At 38.0% G+C, this 21,945-nt stretch overlaps 1 protein-coding gene across 1 annotated transcript; it reads left to right on the top strand.

Annotated features, from left to right (window-relative positions):
* The first annotated feature begins 4,235 nt into the window (after window positions 1-4,235).
* On the top strand, window positions 4,236-20,373 carry EXOC1L (exocyst complex component 1 like). Its single transcript, XM_032865280.1, has 3 exons — window positions 4,236-4,356; window positions 13,431-13,561; window positions 20,030-20,373. Exons 1-3 carry the CDS (start codon window positions 4,236-4,238, stop codon window positions 20,294-20,296), a joined length of 519 nt encoding a protein of 172 aa, XP_032721171.1. The 3' UTR covers window positions 20,297-20,373.
* Window positions 20,374-21,945: the final 1,572 nt, after the last annotated feature.

Genomic DNA, 21,945 nt, shown 5'->3' with positions numbered 1-21,945 from the left:
AAGTGATTACAGCAACACTCCGAAACTGAAAATTGAAAGAAAAATAGTTCCTTGATATCTGGGAAAAAAGTGTGAGAATAAAATAGATCCGAACTATTTACAGACCTAGAAATTATAGTCCACTCTTCTAGTTGTTGATTGTGTGGAATCCAGGCTTCAGTTCCCCAATTAAAACAAAAGTTAATTAATCTGTGAGTCTTAAGGACTCGCAAGGAGGCCTTTTCTTCTGAGTAATTTACCCCCCTGCATACCAGCTGAGCTAATCTGTATAGACATTAAGTTTCATTATTTTACCCAGGATGGTGGACTAGCTGGACCTCTTAATGAAACAGTAGGTATTAAAATGTCCTTCTCTAAGGACACCTGTGTCGCTCAGTAGGTTGTGTATCAGACTCTTGATTTCAGTTTGGGTCATGATCTCAGGGTCATGGAATCAGGCCCTCCATCAAGCTCTGTGTTCACCATGGAGTCTGTTTGGGATTCTCTCTCCTTCTCCCTCTGCCCCCTGCCCTCCCCCCGACTCACTCTCCTTCTCTCTAAAATAAATAAATAAATCTTTTTTTTTTTTTTTAAATGTTGCTTCCCTGTAGGAAATACATTTAGGGGATGATGGAGTTTTAAATATAAGGGTTTCCAAAAAACATCATTTTTTCCAATGGTTTCCCCATCATTATCCCCATTCACAATTCTGTAGGATTTTAAAAAAATAGATTTACATACTAGAATAATTGCTGGCCATGAGGAAAGAATGTTTTTATAGCTCCATTAAATATCTTTAAAAAAATTTTTTTAAGTACTCTCTACACCCAGCATGGGACTTGAACTCATCACCCCATGATCAAGGGCCACATGTTCTACTGACTAAGCCAGCCAGCAACCCATTATAGTTCTCTTAAATATCTTAGTGAACATTTTTGGGGGTCTATTTGTTATTTTTCTATAACCTCTTCCATTGATGTTAGTTTCTAAAGGTTTAGTACTGTATTCCTTTCAATTGACAAAGAAATTAGGATATCTAGAGAGTTTCCTTGTTTCCCTTTTTATGATGAATCACCATTTGTTATTTTCTTAAGGTGGAATCTTTTGATTCTTTATAACTTAGATAATGTTTTGATGGATTGGCCTCATAGAATGAATTAGAACCTCAAAAAAGACACTTAGCACTTTAATATGACTTTCCCCCTAGGACTTTCAAACAAATCAATACAATAAGAATATTCAAACCAACTTGCAAATCGTTCCTGAACACACTTGTTGACAGCAAACATTTCAATTCAGAACTAAAAAGTCACTCTGTCAGTTCTTGAATCTCTGCTTTCAACATTACTTAAGACCATACCGCAGTGCATAGCCACTCTTCACTTACGAACTTTCAGAGAAAATTGTAGTAATTTCCTTCAGAAGTGCAGTTGAGACTCTCACAACTGAAGTGTGTGCATTCATGGCAATAAGAGCAAATGGATATTGATACAGAATAAGTCATTGGTAAGACTGATAACTGTCGAGTCCAGCTATGAGGATATATAATTACAAAATCGGCTGTGCAAAAAAGGAAGAAAGTCATTGTAAGACTGTTTGATTCTCTGATTTATTCTTTTTGTAAATATTTACAGATAAAGTGAGTGACTAAATGAATGCAAGAACATTGAGGTTGTGCTAGACAGTGCATTATCACATAGCCTGAGTGTATGGTCAGCAGAAAAAACACGGTTCCTGACCTCATAAAACTTAAGTCCAGCAGGAGAGAAAAACATTTTTAAAAATCACATAAATAAGTATTTCATTAAATTTCAATGACAATGGTGTTGATGAGCGTTCTGACTGTCATACGTCTCCATAAGAGGACTAAAACACCCAGGAAATAACTTTTCAAGTGTAAAAGCTGGAAATAATATTTTCTCTGATAATCTCTCTCTTGTAATATGGATCCATTATCTCATTCCCTTAGTGTAAACAGAAAGCTGCTGTGTCATATTGCTTTTACCTTCCACCTTTCACATCTAATTAAGTAGCATGGTATGTTGATTTTATCATCCCAATATATCTTCTATTCATGCCCCTTCTCCTTTTTTTTTTTTTTTTTATTTAGAGAAGGGAGAGAGAGAGTGAAAGGGACAGAGGGAGAACAAGACAAAGAATCTTAAGCAGGCTCCACACATAGTGTGGAGCCTGATGTGGGGCTCAATTTCACAACCCTGAGATCATGACCTAAGCGGAACCTAAGAGTCAGATGCTTAATCAACAGAACCACCCAGGCACCCACCTTCTCCATTTCCGTATTTGAAAACATAGTACCAGTTCTCTGTTACTCTCTACCCAAATTGTTTTACTAGACTCCCAAATAGGAGATATTAAAGTAGGAAAGGACCCTAGAGATCATTCTTCAGATGGGGAAACTGAGGATCAGAAAGACAAATGTCTCACCCAGGACCCCACAATTTGGCCTAGCCACAGCCATGCCATTAATTTTTCTCTAGAGCAGCTAATATGGAAGCCATGGAACACTATTTATTGACTGCTTACGGTCATTCCCGGCCTCTTCTTCCTTGTTAGAAAATCCCCTTTCCTGTGGTAGGAACCAAAAATAACATATACTTATTTCCTAGGATGGCTATGAGACCCAGTTTGGGCCATCGTGATATAAAGGGAAGTCTCTTGCTGCTTTCTGAGAAAGAGTTTGCTTCTGACATAAAAAGAAATCAAAAAGAGTTACCAATCCCTGGCCCCCTGTCTTGCTGTCCTTGGAGCTAAACGCCAACAGCTGAGGGCTGGAAGAATCAAAGCACTTAGGACCCTCATCTATGAGCCCTGAGCTGATCTTGAAACTGTCTCCTTGCAGACCTTCTATTATGAGAGTTTGAAGTCTTTCCTCTGTACAACTTTATGTCACATGTTCTGTTACTTGCAGCTGAGTGCGCCCTGAATGGTCACTGGTTCATTTCTTTATTTTCGCTTTACCCCTCCAAGCTCTACAGGAGCAAGGAATTGACCTATCTTTTTCATTGTGTATTCCCTGGCACAAAAATCAACCCTTGAGAAATATTTGTTGAATGAATGAATGAATGAATGCGCCAAAATCTTCACTGGCTCTCTACTTCTACAGAGTATAGTTCAAAGGGTTAATCTGGCATTCAAGGCCCTTTCTGATCTGGCCCCAGTCTACCTTTCCAGTCTTATCTTTTACTTTTCACACAGGCTACCACTCAGGAAAACAGACTACTTCCTCTCCTCCCAAAGGCCCCCTGAGCTTTCTGATGAAGGCCTTTGGATCACAGAGTCTGTCTGTGGAATAGGCTCCTTCCCTCTCCCCCACCCCCACCCGCCCCCAAACCTGGATACTTTTCACTCATTCTTCAAGCTCCAGATAGACCTTCTCCTACAGCACTTCCTTTGATACTTTTCAGGTACAAATATCTTCTCCATTCATTCCCTTTTCTTTTGTGCCATGTATCACTTTAAAACACTCACGCTAATTATTATGGTGTACTCCTCTCTATCAGATCATAAACTCCTTGGGGATAGAAGACTCACCCTCCCAAGAAACAAATAGGAAGATTTGCCCTGGTAGATACCTACTACATTTTTTCTTTGTGAGTAGGAGCATAAACAACACCAAAGGAGCCCATTTAAACAATAATTCGGACCCAGGAATTGGTGCTGACTTTCACAGAAGCAAAGGTCTGATGAGTTGCAGGAGGGGAAAGAAGGAGGGCAAGATACTTGTTGGAAGTGTCGCGAGCGAGCTGTCTCCGGCCAATGATAGCAAAGTTCTTAATGGAAGATGATCCCAATCAATAGAACCAGACAGCTGATTTATATAATGGAATCAAGCCGAAGCAGTGGTCTTCCTCTGCAGAGCGGCGCGAAAGGGAAAAGGCTATAGACTAGAATAACCAAGGGACTCCACAAGTAGGGCTGCCGGTGTTCAGAATTGTGATCCCCATCAGCAAACCACAGGAGAGCTCCAGAGAGCAGCCTCCTTGAGCCTGGATGCTGAGGAGTGACGGTGGGGCGGGTGTTGCCGCCGCCTTTTTGGCCGCTGCCACAGGGCACGCGGCGCAGTGAGGGGTCCGACCGCGCGCGCCGACCGCTCTGCGGAGCCCGGGTCTGACTGCGAATGAGAAGTTAAAGGGAGCGAGGGCTGGGAGGCGCAAAGCCCGCAGGAAATCTAGGGAGCAAAAGGCGAGCGAGGGTGATCTTGAGCCAAGACATCAGGCCAAGTGGACCCGGAGGAAATGTCATCACTGGTGAAGGAGGACTTGGAGAAGAAACTGTTTAAGCCACTCTCGCAGCATCTGTACGAGTTTATTGAAATCGAGTTCTCAGTCCAGGACAGGTATTACCTCTGCGTGTCAGGTAATCTGTTCTTTCTCTTATCACTTCGGAATGTAAATACCTCCCAGAGGCGTGGGTGATGAAAGGACAGGTTTGCATTTGTTTTCCGCTATAATAACAGCACGTGTATCTTCTGGTGATAGAGCTTAACCCTGCCAAGTTTAGGAATTTGGATGCCACAGGATTTTATTTTCAGTGCTAAAATGGAAGACAGAAAAATGATATTGTAGTAAGACATATCTTGGTTGATCGTTCAGAATGAAGCCAGGTATGTATTTTCGTGCTTTGATTATTTTGTCTCCAATTTTTTATTTAATTTTACTTGCATGGTATGCAATCTTAACGTGTAAGAGCTCATTTTAAAAAATTCAACAGACAGCTTTCTGTATATTTTTAAATACACCGGAGAATTGAGTTATACGGCTCTATTTCCAACCAGCCTGGACAACTAGGAGGTGATCCTTTTTCATGCCAGGAAGGAGAAAAAGACCTTAGATTTTTCTTCTAAGGGTTTTTTTAGACTTCCTGGGAGCTTATTTTGAAAAGAGAAATGATCCTCTAAAAACTCTTTCTCTTCTAGGAAGTGTGCTCACAGAAACAATACTTTAATTGTAGAAATTAGTTCATGAAGATGGAACTTCAAGGATAAGGGTCTGCTCTCTAAACTCTCTGCTCTCTAAACTACTTAACTAAAATATAGATATAGATACAGATTCCCTCATGTTCTTAAAATTCACAAAAACTTTCCATACGTGGGAATAGGCTTTTGCGCTTAATTATGATTTGCCTAACCTGCCATGTTTGTGAATTAAGGCAGAAATGTTTGTGCCATTATTGAATTTAATATATAGCATTCCCTTTTCCCAATCCATGCCTTTTACTACTTCTCAGGAGCTTAGGAGGAAAGAGCTCAGAAACTCTAAGTATTCATTGTGGATTTTCTTTTTTAAGGCACACCTCAGCATTTTCAGAAAACAACTTATTATAATTCTCTTCCTGATAATTGCCTCAGAAGGACTCTCTAAAGTTGTCAAGTTGGAGTACTATAGGGAAAGTAGAACAGCTTTCAATAAAGTGCTAAGAATTTTTAAAAATTCTATCATTCTTAATAAGAACAATATTTACTCAATAATAGGCATATTAATACTTATCTAACACTTTATCTAGCATGTGTTGCTATATAAATACAGAGTAAGAGGAATTGGCATATCAGCAAGGTAAAAAACTTAATTAGCCAGGAAAAAGAAAGAAATCAAATTGTGGAAAAAAGTCAAATGAAATAATTTTAGAAAATATATTGTATCTTAACCACAAAATTACTGTATTTTTAAGTATTTTGACTTAATATATTAAAGAAGATGTTTATTCCAACATTAACATTTAATCATTTTATTCCTATGATGATCCTCTTTATAGTTAATTACTTATCATGTAACATTAGTATATAAATATTTTTAAAGAAAACTTATAAAAATAAAATATCTGAACAATACATATATCTAACTTACCAAATATAGTTTAATTCTTCTCTCTAATCATATAAATAACTAAACTTGTCCTATCTGACATGAAAAAAAAAAGGCCCCTAGAATTAAACTTTCAGAAATGGATAATGTCTTTTCTTCTCTTGTTCTTGTGTTCTAAGGAAGATGCTATGGGCTAGGGTTATCTGCTATATTTTTTCATAAATGACCTGAATCCTTTTAACAAGGTTCAGAAGGTCAAGAGGTTAACATTCATAACGTGTGAAGACAACCTCTTTAGGGTTCAATTTTCTCATCTGGAAAATGACCAAGTAGCATAGATGATCACTTTCATTAGTAAAATTCGATGATTCTCTTCTGTAAGAAGTAAGGAAGGAAAAAAGAACCAAAAGAACAACAACAAAACAAAACAAGGTCTTCTCAGATGTGAAGAGAAAGCAAGATTGTGATATTTCAGATAAAAGTTAACATTGTAAGTCATAATTATTCCCAGTTTTTCATAGCTCTTCTCTATATCGTATCCATTAGTTTGAGAGCACTTTGACTAAATGTAACATCTCTTTATGATCCTTTCAAATACATTTAGGCAGAATGGTAATTGAAAATGAAGTCAGTGTGATGATTGATGGTCTTTAATCTTTGATCATGCTTTACTTAGAAGATTTCTAATGATGTGAATCAAACAGGTCATATCACAATTATTGAGGCGAGTAACTCCAAATTTTGAATGTTGGCCACCTTCACAGAATAGAGGCTCATAGTTATAATTTTCTCTTTATATGCTACAGTCTAGCAGTTCTAAATTTGTAAGAACTGAAGGCAGGACCAACTGAACTCCATCAGGTATTTTTCAAACTAAAGAATAAATGTTTAAATAAGTTAAATTTTCTACTTATCTAATCAGAATCTGTCTTTTGCAGAGGTCTCACAACCAGATGATTATTTTTTTTTAAGATTTATTTATTTATTTACTTATTTATTTGACAGACAGAGATCACAAGTAGGCAGAGAAGCAGGCAGAGAGAAAGTGGGAAGCAGGCTTGCGGGGCTCGATCCCAGGACCCTGGGACCATGACCCAAGCCGAAGGCAGAGGCTTTAATCCACTGAGCCACCCAGGCACTCCAGGATGTACTGTTATCTTGACACTTCACCTGATTGATGTCAGGAATTAGATGCCATAAACCTAATCTCCTTCTCTGTATTTTGCTAGGATTTACTTTGAGGATTTCTTGGCACCTCCTTCCAACTCAGAGTTTGCATGGTCATTTCTCCTTGAGTTAAGCTTCCCCTAGCCTAGAGCATCGTTATCCCTGTCAGCTAAAAGCAACATGTTCTTACAGAAGACAAAGGAGCCCTATTTTATGCGGGCACTAGAAAGGGATAAGTCACTTGTGCAATGATGAGTGCAAATGAATTAAAGAAATTCTGAAGGGCTTGAAATAGTATACGCAGCATTCACCATAACTGAATAGGAAGTAGCAAGGCATGGTAGAATGGACCCTGGGATGCTCGCAATCAGAGAGGTCTGGTATAAAACCTGACTCTACTTTGTCCACCTGCCAGCTGTGAAATTTGGGGCAAATAATTAGCCTCTCTGGCCTCAGTGTTGGTATCTCTGATATGGAAATAATGACACCTACATTTACACATAGATTTCTTCTGTTAAAGCCTAACTAGGAGAAAAACAAACATGATAAATTATGTTCCAAATAAATAAAATAGAAAGTAGGGTTATATTTTTTAAATGTGCAGAAAAATACATTTACTGTGAAAACATGCTGAAATATATTTGTATAAATGTATATACTATAAATATTTATAGTAAAATGAAAATAGACACTAAACATATGTATTATATTTAATATGTAATGAAAATTGAGATATACATTTTATAAATATAAATTATATACATATTCAGAAAAAGATTATTTTAAGCATTCTCATCTATTTAGAAAAACATTTTTCATTTATAAATGTTAATTTTAAAATAAATGGCATTGTCTAGAATTATGAAAACTGTGTGTATAAATTATCCATACGTATTATATTTTAATGTCAGAACAGAATTTCTGTGAACCAGGGAATCTAACAATTTTGTCAAACCATTTACAATAAGAATGGTAACAATAAGGGTGTTAAATAATAATAAATTAAAAAGAAAAAGAAACAAAATATTAGAGACTGGGTGCCTTATAAACAACAAATATTATTTCTCAGTTTTGGAAACTGGGAAGTCCAAGATCATGACACCAGTAGACTCAGTGTCTGGTGAAGACCACTTCCTCAGAGACCATCATCTTCCTGTAACCTTACATGGTAGAAAGGGCAAGGGATTTCTCTGGAGTCTTTTCATAAAGGTACTAATGCCACATCACCTCCCAATGTCTCCACCTCCTAATACGTCACCATGGGGGTTAGGATTTCAAAAATGAATTTTGGGAGGACAGAAACATTCAACCTATAGTGCTCAGTAAGCCCCAAAATTGATTTTATAAAAATATTTCTAGAAAAAAATACAATTTGAAAATTGCTTTTTAAATGAAATCAATAATAACATTCTCAATGACCCTAAGACATCATTGATACATTGAAACATTTTCACTGAAACTTCCTATCTTTGATATCTCGTGGTGGTTTTTTTCATATTATTTAATTTCAATGATGAAAACAATTATGTAACACTAGGATTGTGAAATAGCTGCCATTTGTTTATTTAAAACATTTCTGTATAGCTTATTTGTGAGCTAAGTTTTTTCTCCATTCAGCAAAATTGTATTGGTTCAATTAGCCAACCTTCTTCCCATTTAGTCTTACGAATTACAGTGACTATTTTATCGTGGTAATAGAGGCAGTTATTAATGAGTGTTTCTTTTGTAATTGAAAGTGAAAATAAATGGTTGGTGTGAAGTTAATTTCATAACTCTGAAAATGCTAACTAAACTAGTAATATTGGAGCAGGTTATTTTGAAGTTCCCTTAGTCTATAGATATTACTCACTAAGTCATAGTTGTATAATGACACCTCTGATGTTACTGAAACCAACTCTCTAACACGTGGACTATATAAACACATTTCTGTTTTAAGACAATGTGGTAAGTTTCCACTTTGCCACTGCATTAATGTGGATATGGCCATTTAATTTCAGCTGTAAGCAGATCCCAAGCATGGAAATTAGGGATTGGGTCCGCTCCAGCATGAGTATACTTCTTTGACTCTTGGCTAAAGACAATTCTTGGAGCCTCCTTGACTCCAGAGCAGGCTACTTTTGCCAAATTGAAGTCTGCACTGTGTCTGTGCTGCATCATTGCCTCAAATGGTTGCCTTTTAAAGTGTGCTTGTTTTCTTAGTTTGGCGTTAGTGAGACAGTAACCGCTAATGTGAGACAGTAACCATTAACGTAAGAAAACTTGATAAAACTTGATAACTGGTAGGTCCTCTCTCCTTAATGTCTCCTTCCGTCCTTTATAGAACTGCTCAAGAAAACGTTCTAGAATTTAAAGCTCAGCCTATCACTTAAAATCCTTCAGCAACAGCCCTTCTCCCAAGACCCCTCCACACACACACAGCTTTTCGGAGAGCATTTCAACTCCTAAGCCTAGCATTCCAGACCCTTGAAGAACTACCTCCTGCTTTCCCTGGTTCCTACCACCTATCCACCTGCACACTTCATGCCAACAATACCAAATATCTATCATGACTCAAAAGGGTCAAGTACTTCATGCTTTTGTACGCATGCTGTTCCAGAAGTCCCTCAACTCCTTTCTTTATTCTGCCAACTCCCACTGCCCTTTACAACTCAGGTGACCCTCTTCAAGAAGCTCTCCCTCACCCCACCAGTCGGGCGAAAATGTCCCCTCTCCATTTTCCTCTATTACCCTGTCTGTGCTTCCCCCATTCACGGTACTGTGATCACCGGTGTTCTTTCAGAGCTTCCTGAGCTCTGTGAGAGCAAGAATGGTGCCTTATGGGAATTCATTGTTTTCATGCCTGCCACAGGGCCTTATACAAAAGGGGAACTCAAATATTTATCAAATTAATGAAATGAATTGGTGGGCTACAGGCAATCAGCTAACTATCAGAACATATAGATGAGGCAGTGGAATTTGCTTCAAATTACATTTTCACATACCATTCAGTTATTTCTCTCCACACCCATCCTCTCCCACACCCTAAGTAGCAAGTGAGACAGCAAGCCAGAACAAGAACATTGTCCTTTTTCCTGAGGTAGAGCCTTTGCCTGAGCAGACACAGCTGCCTCCTGGTGGAAGGAACTGCCTCCAAGATCTCGTCTTTAGTAAGCCTGAGAGCATCAACTCTGCCTCCACTTCAACATGCCATCCTAAAGGTTTCCTTTCTGATCCTTTCCTCTTCCCAAAGCTAACATCCAGACCAATGGAAATAGACCTTTCTTAGAGCTGGAGAAATGTACAGAGAAATGTACAGAGAAACCCACCAGTTTTTGGAGGCTCACAGACTCTGAGCCAGTTTGTTGGTACCTGGTTGAAATCTTCATTTCCGAATCGTCTCAAGGACATACTCTTCAATCACTCCCTTCATCCCCCAGAATACACGATCCTTCCTCTTCCAAACTCGTGGAATATGTGATCTAAATCATAGCCTTTAGTCTCCTCCTGTTTCTTGTTTTAATCCTACCTAATCCAGGAACTGGCACACAGTATGTACTCAGTATCAGTTCATGCATGAAGGAGTCTTCTGCAAATTGTTCTGCTCTCACCGTTCCCGAGAAACTGACCTCAGGAAAGAAATCAATGCTATTTCCCAAGTCAGATTCGGTGCCAGGTCTGAACTCTGCTTTACCCAACAAAGTGACTTCATGGGATGGTCTCCAATTTTTTAAATCCTCTGTCCTCTTGATTTCCACAGCATCACATTATTGGGCTTGTCTCTTCCCATGACACTTTCTCAGACCTCTCTACTGATACCTTTTTCTTCTCTGCTCTATCTCACCTCTTACCTCTGCTCTTTTCCCTATAAACTTGGTCTTGGAAATCTGTCCACACAGAAAAATCCCAAGCCCCTATCTCCACCCCTAAACTACAAACTTCCATCTCCTTCTCTTCTGAGATTGCTTATGGACACCTTCTCTGAATGTCAAAAACTAAACTCATTATTCTGCCCAAGCAGGTCACTATCTGTACTCTCCTGTTTAGGTTTCCACCCAGTGTTGTCAATGCCTCATTTGAAATCTTACTTAGATCTGCCACATCTATTACACTGCCCACATCCTGTGCCTAGTTTACAACAGCCTCTTAAAACAAAATAAAATACTTTACCATTTACTGAAAACCAGGCACTATCCTACCTCATTTTTATACTTTATCTTTAGCCTGTACATGCCATGAGTTTGTAGAACTCTGATCTTGCTTTACAACTTGACTGAATGGAGGTTTAATCTCTCTGGACATGAAGTAGTTTACTCAGACCACACTGTACAAAGTGGTATCATGATTTGAATCCAAACTGTCTAAAGCCAGAGCCCACTAAGCCTTTCAGTTCTTCTCCAATGTATCGTGTGCTCCACTGCTCCCAGAAAAATACTCCTTTAACAGGGCCCCTCTGTACTAGCCCCTGCTCCAAGGAGGAAAGAGACTTACTGAGTAGGTATTACTGCATGAGCTTTCACTGAACACCTGATGGAGAGCCTTCTTAGATTGTCAACCTGTAGAGGACTGAAGTCACTGAGAACTGGTTGCCTTAATTTCAGTCTCACTTGCACCTTCAGAGGTTAATTACTCCCTTCACCAGGCCCGAATCTGGAGCCCTCACTGTCCAGACCAGAATCCCATCCCTTCCACCAGAGGGAGGATTCAGAGATCACAAGTCCTCAGTGGTTTCTATCCCTTTTCAAATCCAGAGGTTTTCAAAACATTTTCACAATCTTCTCTCAACCTAGTTCACCCTATTGCCCACCCCATCCTCTCTCCAACCAGTCTATCCAGTCCACCTGCTTTAATTCTATTGGTGAGGTTCAGCTTCTATTGTCATCCTTTTCCTCATGCTGTCCTTCACCTAGAGATGATTTCAGTATCACCCTGCCTTCCCAAATAGGACTGATTTAAATCCTTTCTAAAATTCTGTTTCTCCCAGAATCCCTTTCTTAACTATCCCGAACCTCTCCCTCCTCAGGACTCCCATTGAACATATTGTCTGCTGCACATTGTTTATCTAGCATTATGATTATATTATCATGTATTGCTTTATACCTTCTTAACCAAGAGGATATGCCAAAGTAGCACTTTCCAGAACCAAAAGAAAGTTCCTTAAAGACAAATTCCAACCTCACTCTTAGGGGACAGAACCAGTTTGCAACTCTCGAAGTGACATCATCCATCTTGAAAGAGGCTTTCAGATATTCAATTCCCACCCCGACCTCTTTATAATATACCTATATACCATTATATACCATCATTATGTATTTCATGTGACTCACGTGTATTAGAATAGTCTCTTCAACAAACCCATAGTTTCTAGAAGGCAGGGACCATGTCTCATACGTGTATCCCTTTTGGCATCTGTAATAGCTTTATCAGGTAAATATCAGATTCTCAGTAAATACTTCTTTATTAATTCAGTGATCATTTTCAATCCAGGAGCTCCAACATCTAATGTTTATCTTCTGATGTGTTCAGATGAGACCAAAGATTTTAAGTCCAGGAAATTATTTCCCTCATTTTGTTCACATCAAATAAGCAATGATTTTTCGCATGCTTTTTAAGGTATAGTACTAAAGTTTTTTGTCTTAATGGCACACTTTGAATGCTAAAATTTGGAGACATTCTAAAGAAGATTAAAAATCTCAAACAATACCAAACAGGCTAACAGCAGCTGCAATCCAAACACTTCTACATCAAAAATCTCACAGTGACTTTAAAAGAAAGCATGCAGAGTGTTTGTATGGCCACTCTTCAACACTGTGTTGCTGTGTGAGCAGAACTGTTTGCTTTCCTGACCTCACTTTCCATATTGTCATAAATTAAAATTCCAATTTGGGGGCGCCTGGGTGGCTCAGTGGGTTAAAGCCTCTGCCTTTGGCTCAGGTCATGATCCCAGGGTCCTGGGATCGAGCCCCGCATCGGGCTCTCTGCTCCACGGAGGGCCTGCTTCCTCCTCTCTCTCTGCCTGCCTCCCTGCCTGCTTGTGATCTCTCTCTCTGTCAAATGAATAAATAAAATCTTTAAAAATAATAATAATAAAATAAATAAAATTCCAATTTGTTCTGGTAAATACTTTGGCACTGACTGTATGCTAACGCTCTTATTTCCTGCCATGAGTCGAACCCCATTCTCCACCACAAAGCTCATAGCTGAAATCACATAGCTCAGTGCTCCATCTGACAGACATTACCACGGCAGTATGTAACCACAGTTGTAGCAAAAAGTAAGTTAACATATGGAGCAAATTAGGGGGAGTACTCATGAAGGTTCAGATACATCAGGGTTCATCAGTGGGGTACAGATATAATGAAGCCTCAAACTTGGTTCTATGAAAAGGAGATACATAAATACTGAAAAGTGTAAAAAGTATAACTTGATGAATAATTTATTACCTTCTAAGAGTTCATGTAAACTAAATGTTTTTCTGCCCTCCAGTGACCAAAAATGAAGAAGTAAAAATAATTATGGTGAAACACTACAGAATAGGTTTAGATGAAAAATATGAAGTAACAAAAAAGTGGTCTTTGAACGATCTGCAGATGATTGATGGAAAAGAAGCAGATACCGTAAGTGTTATGTTTTGCAAGGGAGATGTGGGATCAATATGCTAGAAATCTTTATGTTCAATATCCTACTTCATATTATTCTTGGCATATACTAAGTGTTAAGATGACATAGCGTTCTTAAGTGCTATGGGTTTTTCTGCTGGGATAATCCACTGGATTTTTTTTGTTGTTGTTCCATTTTTCTGAGCTGAAGTTTGAATTTTCGTCTTTTAAATTTAAAAGCATCTTTCTCAAGGGGTTCTTAACAGGTAAAACATGATCTTCCAGTCAATCCTAAAACTTTATATGATGCTTCCACCGTCACCCTCTCCCCACCCCTAGTTCCTCCATTAAATGTTGGGGATTCCTTCCTCATCTTCTTCAAACTGCTGTTCCTTAACCACTTGAACCTCCAGAAAAACCAATAACTCTTGGAAATCCTACAAACTTAGAGTTGAAAGCGGGGGAGAGGGTGTATATGCAAATGTCTCCACAGGACCACTTAACACGTGATTTTCTCAGTCTTCTCTTGAACTCATCCACTGATGGGGAACTCCTTATCATGTGAGGAAGTCCATTCAACTTCTGAATCACCATACTTTATTTTTAAATTTCCTGCTATGTTTAACCAAAAATTTACTTCACTCCTAACATCCACCCATCAGTCCTGGTTTTGCCATTCAGAGCGATTTAGGAAAAATCCAATCCTCCTTTCACATAGCAGGCTTTCTAATATTAGAAGATGATTATAATGTTCCCTCAAGGTTCCTCTTTTCTAGGTTAAATGTACCCATTTCATTCTTTAAATAACTTTCATATGAGGATCAAATAAGGTAATATGATGGGACAATACAAATGCTAAAAGGTAGTAGCTTACTTGTGATTTCTTTCTGATGACATTGCTTCAACACCCTCCCTCCACCTTTTTCTCTCCCCTGGAATGCTCCAGCTTTTCAGAATTAAATACAATAGTTTAGAATTAGTGTGACTAGTTTGTATTTCCTATGATCTAAATTCTTTATTTCTATTAAACACTTACCTGAAACCTCAGGTCTTTTGTGCCTGAATTACCATTTAACCTGATCTGCCATAGCCTCTACTTACATAGAATAAAATTTAAATTAGGGCTCTTGGTGATCTGGCTTCTTTATTTCTGGTCATTCCCCCTTAAACTATATAAATCCACAGTGCTTAACTACTGATTCTTGAGGTTTAAAATGTCCAGTCACCTCCATCTCTCACCCTATTCCCAGATTCCCCATTGGATAAAATCGTACTCATGTTTTCCTTCCCCAAAACCCCCATTGCATTTCGCATGTAAGTTACAGACATAATTCTACAAACTGCAATTGTTGGCTTACTCTGTCTCTCTTCTGGATGGAAACCCCCTAAAAAACTGAGACCATGACTTTTCATCTTTTATCGTAGTCTTCTGCCTTGTAGATAGTAAGCATTCAATAAGTGTTGGTGGTTTGTTGGATCAATTTAAGCTTTTTTATTCTTTTTTTTTATTATGTTCAATTAGCTAAGATATAGTACATCATTATTTTTTTATGTAGTGTTGAACGATTCATTAGTTGTGTATAACACCCAGTGCTCATCACTGCATGTGTCCTCCTTAATGCCCATCACCTGGTTACCCCATCCCCCCACCCGCCCCTTCCTTCTGTAACTCTCAGTTTGCTTCCTGGAGTCCAGAGTCTCTCATGATTTGTCTCCCTCTCTGATTTCTTCCCATTCAGTTTTCTCTCTCTTCCCCTGTGGTCCTCCACGCTATTCCTTATGTTCCACATATGAGTGAAATATTTGTCTTTCTCTGCCTGACTTATTTCACTTAGTGTAATCCCCTCCAGTTTTATTAATGGCAGTGCATTTGTTCTTAATCCTAGTGAATACCATATTCTTAGTTTGGCCTATTATTTCCACCTATCAAATATTCTAACACCTGATTTTTTTTTAATATTCACTGTATTATGATGCAGATTCAATGAACACAACATGTAGGACTTGATTCAAATCAATAATAAAAATGATGAAGCAGGCAGAGCTAAATGCCATTTGGGTAACCTCTAGGTAATTGTTAGGTTACTATTACCACCACTTGTAATACCTCTCCCTGATACCATCTCACATTTAGTGAACTCTTATCAGATGCCAGGAACCACATGAAGCTCTTTTCATATATAATTTCACATAATCATCACAAAACCCTATAGAATTAGATTCTGTTATTACTTCCAATTTACAGATGAGGAAAACGGAACTCAAAGAGATTAATTGACTTGCCCAAGGTCACAAAACTATTCAGTGATGGAGTTGGACTTTGCCCAGAAATCTATTAATTTGCCTTCTTTGGATTGCTTGTTTAACATCTCTACAAGTTCATATATTCATTCATTCATTCATTCATTCATTTGGAATTTGTGGTATACCAAATTGTGCTAGGCTCTGAAGATACAGTGGTAAAATGGACAGACATAAGCACTTAATTCTACCTTACTTACTTATTTACTTAATTATCTAGTCTGAATGCCTGAATTTTGCCATTATGATCTTTACTGAAATCAATATATGCTATCTGCCATTATCTTGACATCACCTAGGAATCAATCCTATTTAAAAATTTGGTATGTTTGGCATAACTTCTTGGCCAAAGCATGCTGGATATCATTGTTTTTTTTTTTTTCCTGTACTCACATAACATTTTTCTGATAATATATTCAACTTAAAGTTTCAGACACTTAGGAAATAATTATTATTGCATATCTATGTGATGGAATGTTACATGTCATTAAAAATCATGTTTCTGCAAGAATGGCTCAGAACACAGTTGTTCACCACTTAATAAGCTTTGTTTGTTTGTTTGTTTGTTTGTTTTAAAGATTTTATCCATTCACCTGAGAGAGAATGAGAATACAAGTAGGGGGAGAGGCAGACAGAGAGGGAGAAGCAGACTCCTTGCTGAGCAGAGAGCCTGATGTGGGACTCCATCTCAGGACCTGGAGACCAGGACCTGAGCCGAAGGCAGACGCCCAACCATCTGAGCCAAATTTTAATAAGTTTTTTAAAAGTCAGCCAAATACAAAGTTTTTCTTTGCTATTATCTCATTTTGCATATTTAGAATATTTCATATTATTGAAAACTAATATCTGAAACTTAAATTCAATTACAAAAAATACATACAGGTATACATATTTACACATGTATATGTATAGATGAAAGAAATAAGTATTTTAACAATAATTACCTCTGTGTGATGGGATTTCATATTTTTTTAAAGATTTCATTTATTTATTTGACACAGAGAGATTGCAAGTAGGCAGAGAGGCAGGCGGGGCAGGGGTAGGGTGTGGGGAGCAGGCTCCCTGCTGAGCAAAGAGCCCAATGTGGGGTTTGATCCCAGGACCCTAAGATCATGACCAGAGCTGAAGACAGAGGCTTAACCCACTGAGCCACCCAGGTGCCCCAGGATTACATATTTTTAAATTATTATTTCTTCTTTACACTTTCATGTACTTGTCAAAATTTCTATATTGCATTGAATTTTATCAGAAATCAATATAAAGGGTCTCCTGAGTATCTCAATTGGTTAAGCATCTGACTCTTGATTTCAGCTCAGGTCATGATCTCAGGGTATGAGATTGAGCCCTGCATCAGGCTCTGCACTGGGTGTGGAGCCTCCTTAGGATTCTTTTTCCCCCCTCCACCCCCTACTCATGTTCTCTCTCACATTCTCTCTTACTGTGCTGTTTAATAAATTAAAAACATTTTAAAAAAAGAAATCGAGGGATGCCTGGGTGGCTCAGTTGGTTGGACGACTACTCTTGGCTCAGGTCATGATCCTGGAGCCCCGGGATCGAGTCCCGCATCAGGCTCCCAGCTCCACAGGGAGTCTGCTTCTCCTTCTGACCTTCTCTTCGCTCATGCTCTCTCTCACTGCCTCTCTCTCAATAAATAAATAAAAATCTTTAAAAATAAAAAAAAAAGAAATCGATGTCAAGTTCACTGATCTAGTTTCATGACTTAACCATCCCTGTCTCTTTTTTGGGCCATTTTTCTTTTCTTATTTTTCTCTCAAGTTCTCAAATATTACTGGTGTCATAATGATTTTCTACAAGCTTGGTCAGTGCCTGAAGTTGTATTCAGCAAGGCTGTCAATGTAGATTCCATGGAAATAGCTCGCTGTGGTCTATTTCTTCCTTACCTCTGGCATTAATTCCATCCCAACCTTGTTGATTCTTCCCTTTCCCATGGAAGATCATCATGAACTAGATACAAAAGAAAAGTTGAGTATTTCTCACCTAAAACTTTAGGACCTAAAATACTAAACTGCTAGGAATTAAAAAAAAAAAAACCACCTTATCATATTCAAAGAGCATTTCTTTCAAAGATTTGGTTTCTGTGGATGAAATGAAAATATCCCAGATGTTCTGGGAATTTCTATGTCTCCTCTCTTTCGGAATTGAATCCTCAGAAGTCAGCATTTATTATATTTTTCTCAACAACAATGATACGGTTTTAAATAGAACAGTTTTGAGCCAGAGAGTTGTCAACTTTAAAGTGAAATGGAATTGAAATTGAAGTCAGTCTATAAAGCAGAAATCAAAAGGACTGGGGATTTGGAGAGTGATGTGGTATACCAGGAGGACGGGTGGTGTAACAAAACATTGGGCTGGGTTGATTGAGATCTTGGTTCTTATCCTGACTCTGCTAACAACTACACGTGTGACCTGGGCTCCACCTCTCTGGAAACTATCATCCCAGCCATAAACAAGAGGTCACTGAATGATCCATGAGATCCCCTGCTAGCTCTAGGATTCTATGGGAAGAAAGAACAAGAGGAGAGAGAGAAAGAGAGGGAAGGAGGTACTTGTATTCCATGTGCATGCCTCCTCAGGCTTCAGTTATTAGGCTAAAGGAGAAAAGTAATCTCTGAGTATCTCAAAGGCATAACGGATATTATCTACAGGATAAGGAACAAATGTTCCAGTGAGAAAACTATATAAAGAGCATGATTAGTATGGTGATGGAATGGGCGTGATTTCCTTTTATTGGGATTTCCTGCAGAAGTGTCTTTCAAGCTGAAATTATGACAGCCAGGAAACTTTTTGCAAGGTGTGGCTCAAGGGAACACTGTGTTTAAAAATCACATCACTTTTGTACAATCTTGTTTGAAAGCATTGGGTTTGTTTTTTTTTTTAATTTAATGGTAGGAAGCAAAGTAGCATTTACACCAGTATCACAATCTATGGGGGAAGATTAGGGGGAAAAAAGAGCTATTATTTATTACACTCTACACATGCAGTTTTTATCATTAATCTCATATAAATTTCATAGTAACTTTTTCTAAAATGAGGAGAAAACTGAAGGTCAGATCAGGTAAGTACTTTGCCCATGGTTACATCAGAGATTTGAAATGGTTATCTAACTTCAAAACTCATGTTCTTTCTCCTGCCTCCCACAAGAATTTTCTTATTTAAAAGAGAAATTGCAAATGCATAAACTATTTCTGTATAATGTTTATACACTAAATGGTAACAAATTATTAATAGTCTGGTTTGGTCTCTCTCTACCTCCTTGTCATTTAGGGCAACACTTACTCCTCCTGTCTTTTTATAGGACTACTTCTGATCAGTTCAACACACATTTGTTGAGAACTTAGTAGTTGTCACGGATAAGCACTAGGAACACAGAGATAAATAATTCAAAACCTCTGATCTCAAAAAGAGTTAGGGGTTAGACAGTTAATGAATGTGGAAGCATTTTGTAATGGAAAAGTATTTTATAATTGCAAGGCAATGCTGTTACTGCTCTTAGTAAGAGCAATGATTATTTTAATATATAGGACCTAGATGAGATTCGGTGTCCACTTTTTCTCAGAACACCTCTGCTAGATGTATGGCAACAGCCAGGAGCAATCAATAGAGGCAGTGTTAAGTAATTTGACAGTTTCAGTCAAATGATTTAATGATCCCAGCTATTAACTTCAAAGATAATTCCTTGCTATTAACTTCAAAGTCAGCAAGCTGGTGATCTGTAGCATGGCAAAACTAATCTTGCCATCTTATATTACCCCCTTCTACCACTGGAATAGCACAAGGAGCCAATCTCCTAATAAAGGAAAGGAGAAATCTTTTCCCCTTTCCCAAAGTCTGTAAGGGGGGTTATTCTCTTTTTCCACCCCTACTTATCCTCTCAAACTTACTATTGTGGGAAGACTTGGTAACTATGAATCTTGAGACATGTTTTATTTGAATCACTGAAAAATCACAGAGTCTTCTGAAAATAATCTTATTATTATTGTTCTCTTTAGAAGCAATATGTTTAAACCAGATAGCTTTGGAAAGCTCATTTGTAGATTTTAGGAATATGTTTGATACTGACACTTTAGGATCAATAAGCATATGTAAGAGAATATGAGAGAATCCCCAGGAAATCTAGCTACTTTCCTGGCGACAAGCTTAATCATGCCTCTCTTTTTCTTCTAGGACAATCCATTTTTTGATCTGCATTTCAAGAAAGTGTACAGCTTAGAAGCATACAGTTGTGCTTCTAAATATGCCTTTGCTCGAACTGTAAATAAGCTGAATCATGCCTATCTTAAGAAGGATTTACAGATTGTGAACTTTGATTCTACTTACATTAATGATGATTCCATTTGGTCCTCCAACAACAAGGATTGTTTGGTTCTTATGAGAATATGCTTTTATGCTTTCAATCTAGTGTGCTTGTCCCTATGTCCCCTGCCACTCTGAAGATGTATCCCGTGTTCCTCCATCAGTGTTCTATGAAAATGGTTCCCTAGGTAAATATCGATAGTTGTGATTTTGTTTTTTCCCTTCATCAGTGACTCTTATTAATATGAAAAAATGCAGTGAAATATGTTTTGATGCAATCATTCAACATTTGGGACTTTTCCCTGTGTGTTTCTTAGTAACTTAGGAAGGATCTGGATGGTTTTGCCTACATTTGTATTCTGCTAAAAAGCATCAAGAAGTATCTTGAAAGGCCTGAACAAATGGAAAGACATCTGTGTTCATGGATTGGAAGAATTAATATCATCAAGATGTCTGTACTACCCAAAGCAATCTACAGATCCAATGCAATCTCTATTAAAATTCCAAAAACACTTTTAGCAGAACTGGAAAAGGCGATCCTCAGAATCATATGGAATTGCAAGGGGATCTGAACAGCCACACAATCTTGAAACGGAAGTACAAAGCTGAAGGACTCATATCTTCCAATTTCAAAACTTACTACAAAACTACAGTAATCAAAACAGTGTGGTACTGGCATAAAGATAGCCATATAAACCAGTGGGATAGAATTGAGAGTTCAGAAATAAATCCAAACACCAGTGATCTACCGATTTTTGACTGGGGTGCCAAGTTCATTCAAAGGGGAAAATAATCTCTTCACCAAATTGGGCTGGGACAACTGGATATCCCCAAGTAAAGGAATGAAGCCCCCATCTTACACCATATATAAAAATCAACTTAAAATGGGTTAAAGACTTAAATGTAAGACCTGACACCATAAAATTCCTAGGAGAAAATATAGTGGTAAATCTTCAAGACCTTGGATTTGGCAACAGAGTCTTATGAAATCCAAAGTATGGGCAACAAAAGAACAAATAAATTAGACTTCATCAAAACTGCTTTTGTATCAAAGGACCGTATCAAGAAGGTGAAAAACCTACAAAAAGTGGGGGAAAATATTTTCAAGTCATATACCTAAAAAGACAAACAACCCAATTAAAAAATGACTCAAGTAGACATTTCTCCAAAGAAGATAAACAATAAGCTCAAGAAAAGATATTCAGGGGCGCCTTGGGGGCTCAGTGGTTAAAGCCTCTGCCTTCGGCTCAAGTCATGATCCCAGCGTCCTGGGATCGAGCCTCATATCGGGCTCTCTGCTCAGCAGGGAGCCTGCCTCCTCCTCTCTCTCTCTGCCTGCCTCTCTGCCTACTTGTGATCTGTCTGTCAAATAAATAAAAATCTTAAAAAAAAAAAAAAGATATTCAACATCTTTAGTCACAGGAAAATACAAGTTAAAGCCTCAATGAGATACCACTTCACACCTACTAGGATGGCTTTAAAAGCAAAAACAAAACCATAAAATAACAAGTATTATCCAAGATGTGGAGGATTGGAGTCCTTATATGTTGTTGGTGGGAATGTAAAATGGTACATTCACTGCAGAAAACAGTTTCACATTTCCTCAAAAAGCTAAACACCAAATTGCCAAATGACCCAGCAATTCCACTCCTACCTGTACACTCAAAGGATCTGAAAGCAGGAGGCTTGAATAGATGTTTGCACACCAACGTTCTTTATATATATATATATGTATATGTGTATATATACATATATATATATTATGTTAGTCAGCATATAGTACCAAT

Source organism: Lontra canadensis, unplaced genomic scaffold (genome assembly GCF_010015895.1).
Source record: "Lontra canadensis isolate GAN:19392208 unplaced genomic scaffold, GSC_riverotter_1.0 scaffold1, whole genome shotgun sequence".
Taxonomy (NCBI): Eukaryota; Metazoa; Chordata; class Mammalia; order Carnivora; family Mustelidae; genus Lontra; species Lontra canadensis.
This window is presented reverse-complemented; position numbering and strand designations above follow the sequence as displayed.

Excerpts from the sequence above, each read along its gene's own strand:
- EXOC1L (XM_032865280.1), top strand. The coding sequence starts at position 4,236 with ATGTCATCACTGGTGAAGGAGGACTTGGAGAAGAAACTGTTTAAGCCA. Across the intron at positions 4,357-13,430 it reads GTATTACCTCTGCGTGTCAG|TGACCAAAAATGAAGAAGTA; the intron begins GTAATCTGTTCT and ends TCTGCCCTCCAG. Across the intron at positions 13,562-20,029 it reads ATGGAAAAGAAGCAGATACC|GACAATCCATTTTTTGATCT; the intron begins GTAAGTGTTATG and ends TTTTTCTTCTAG.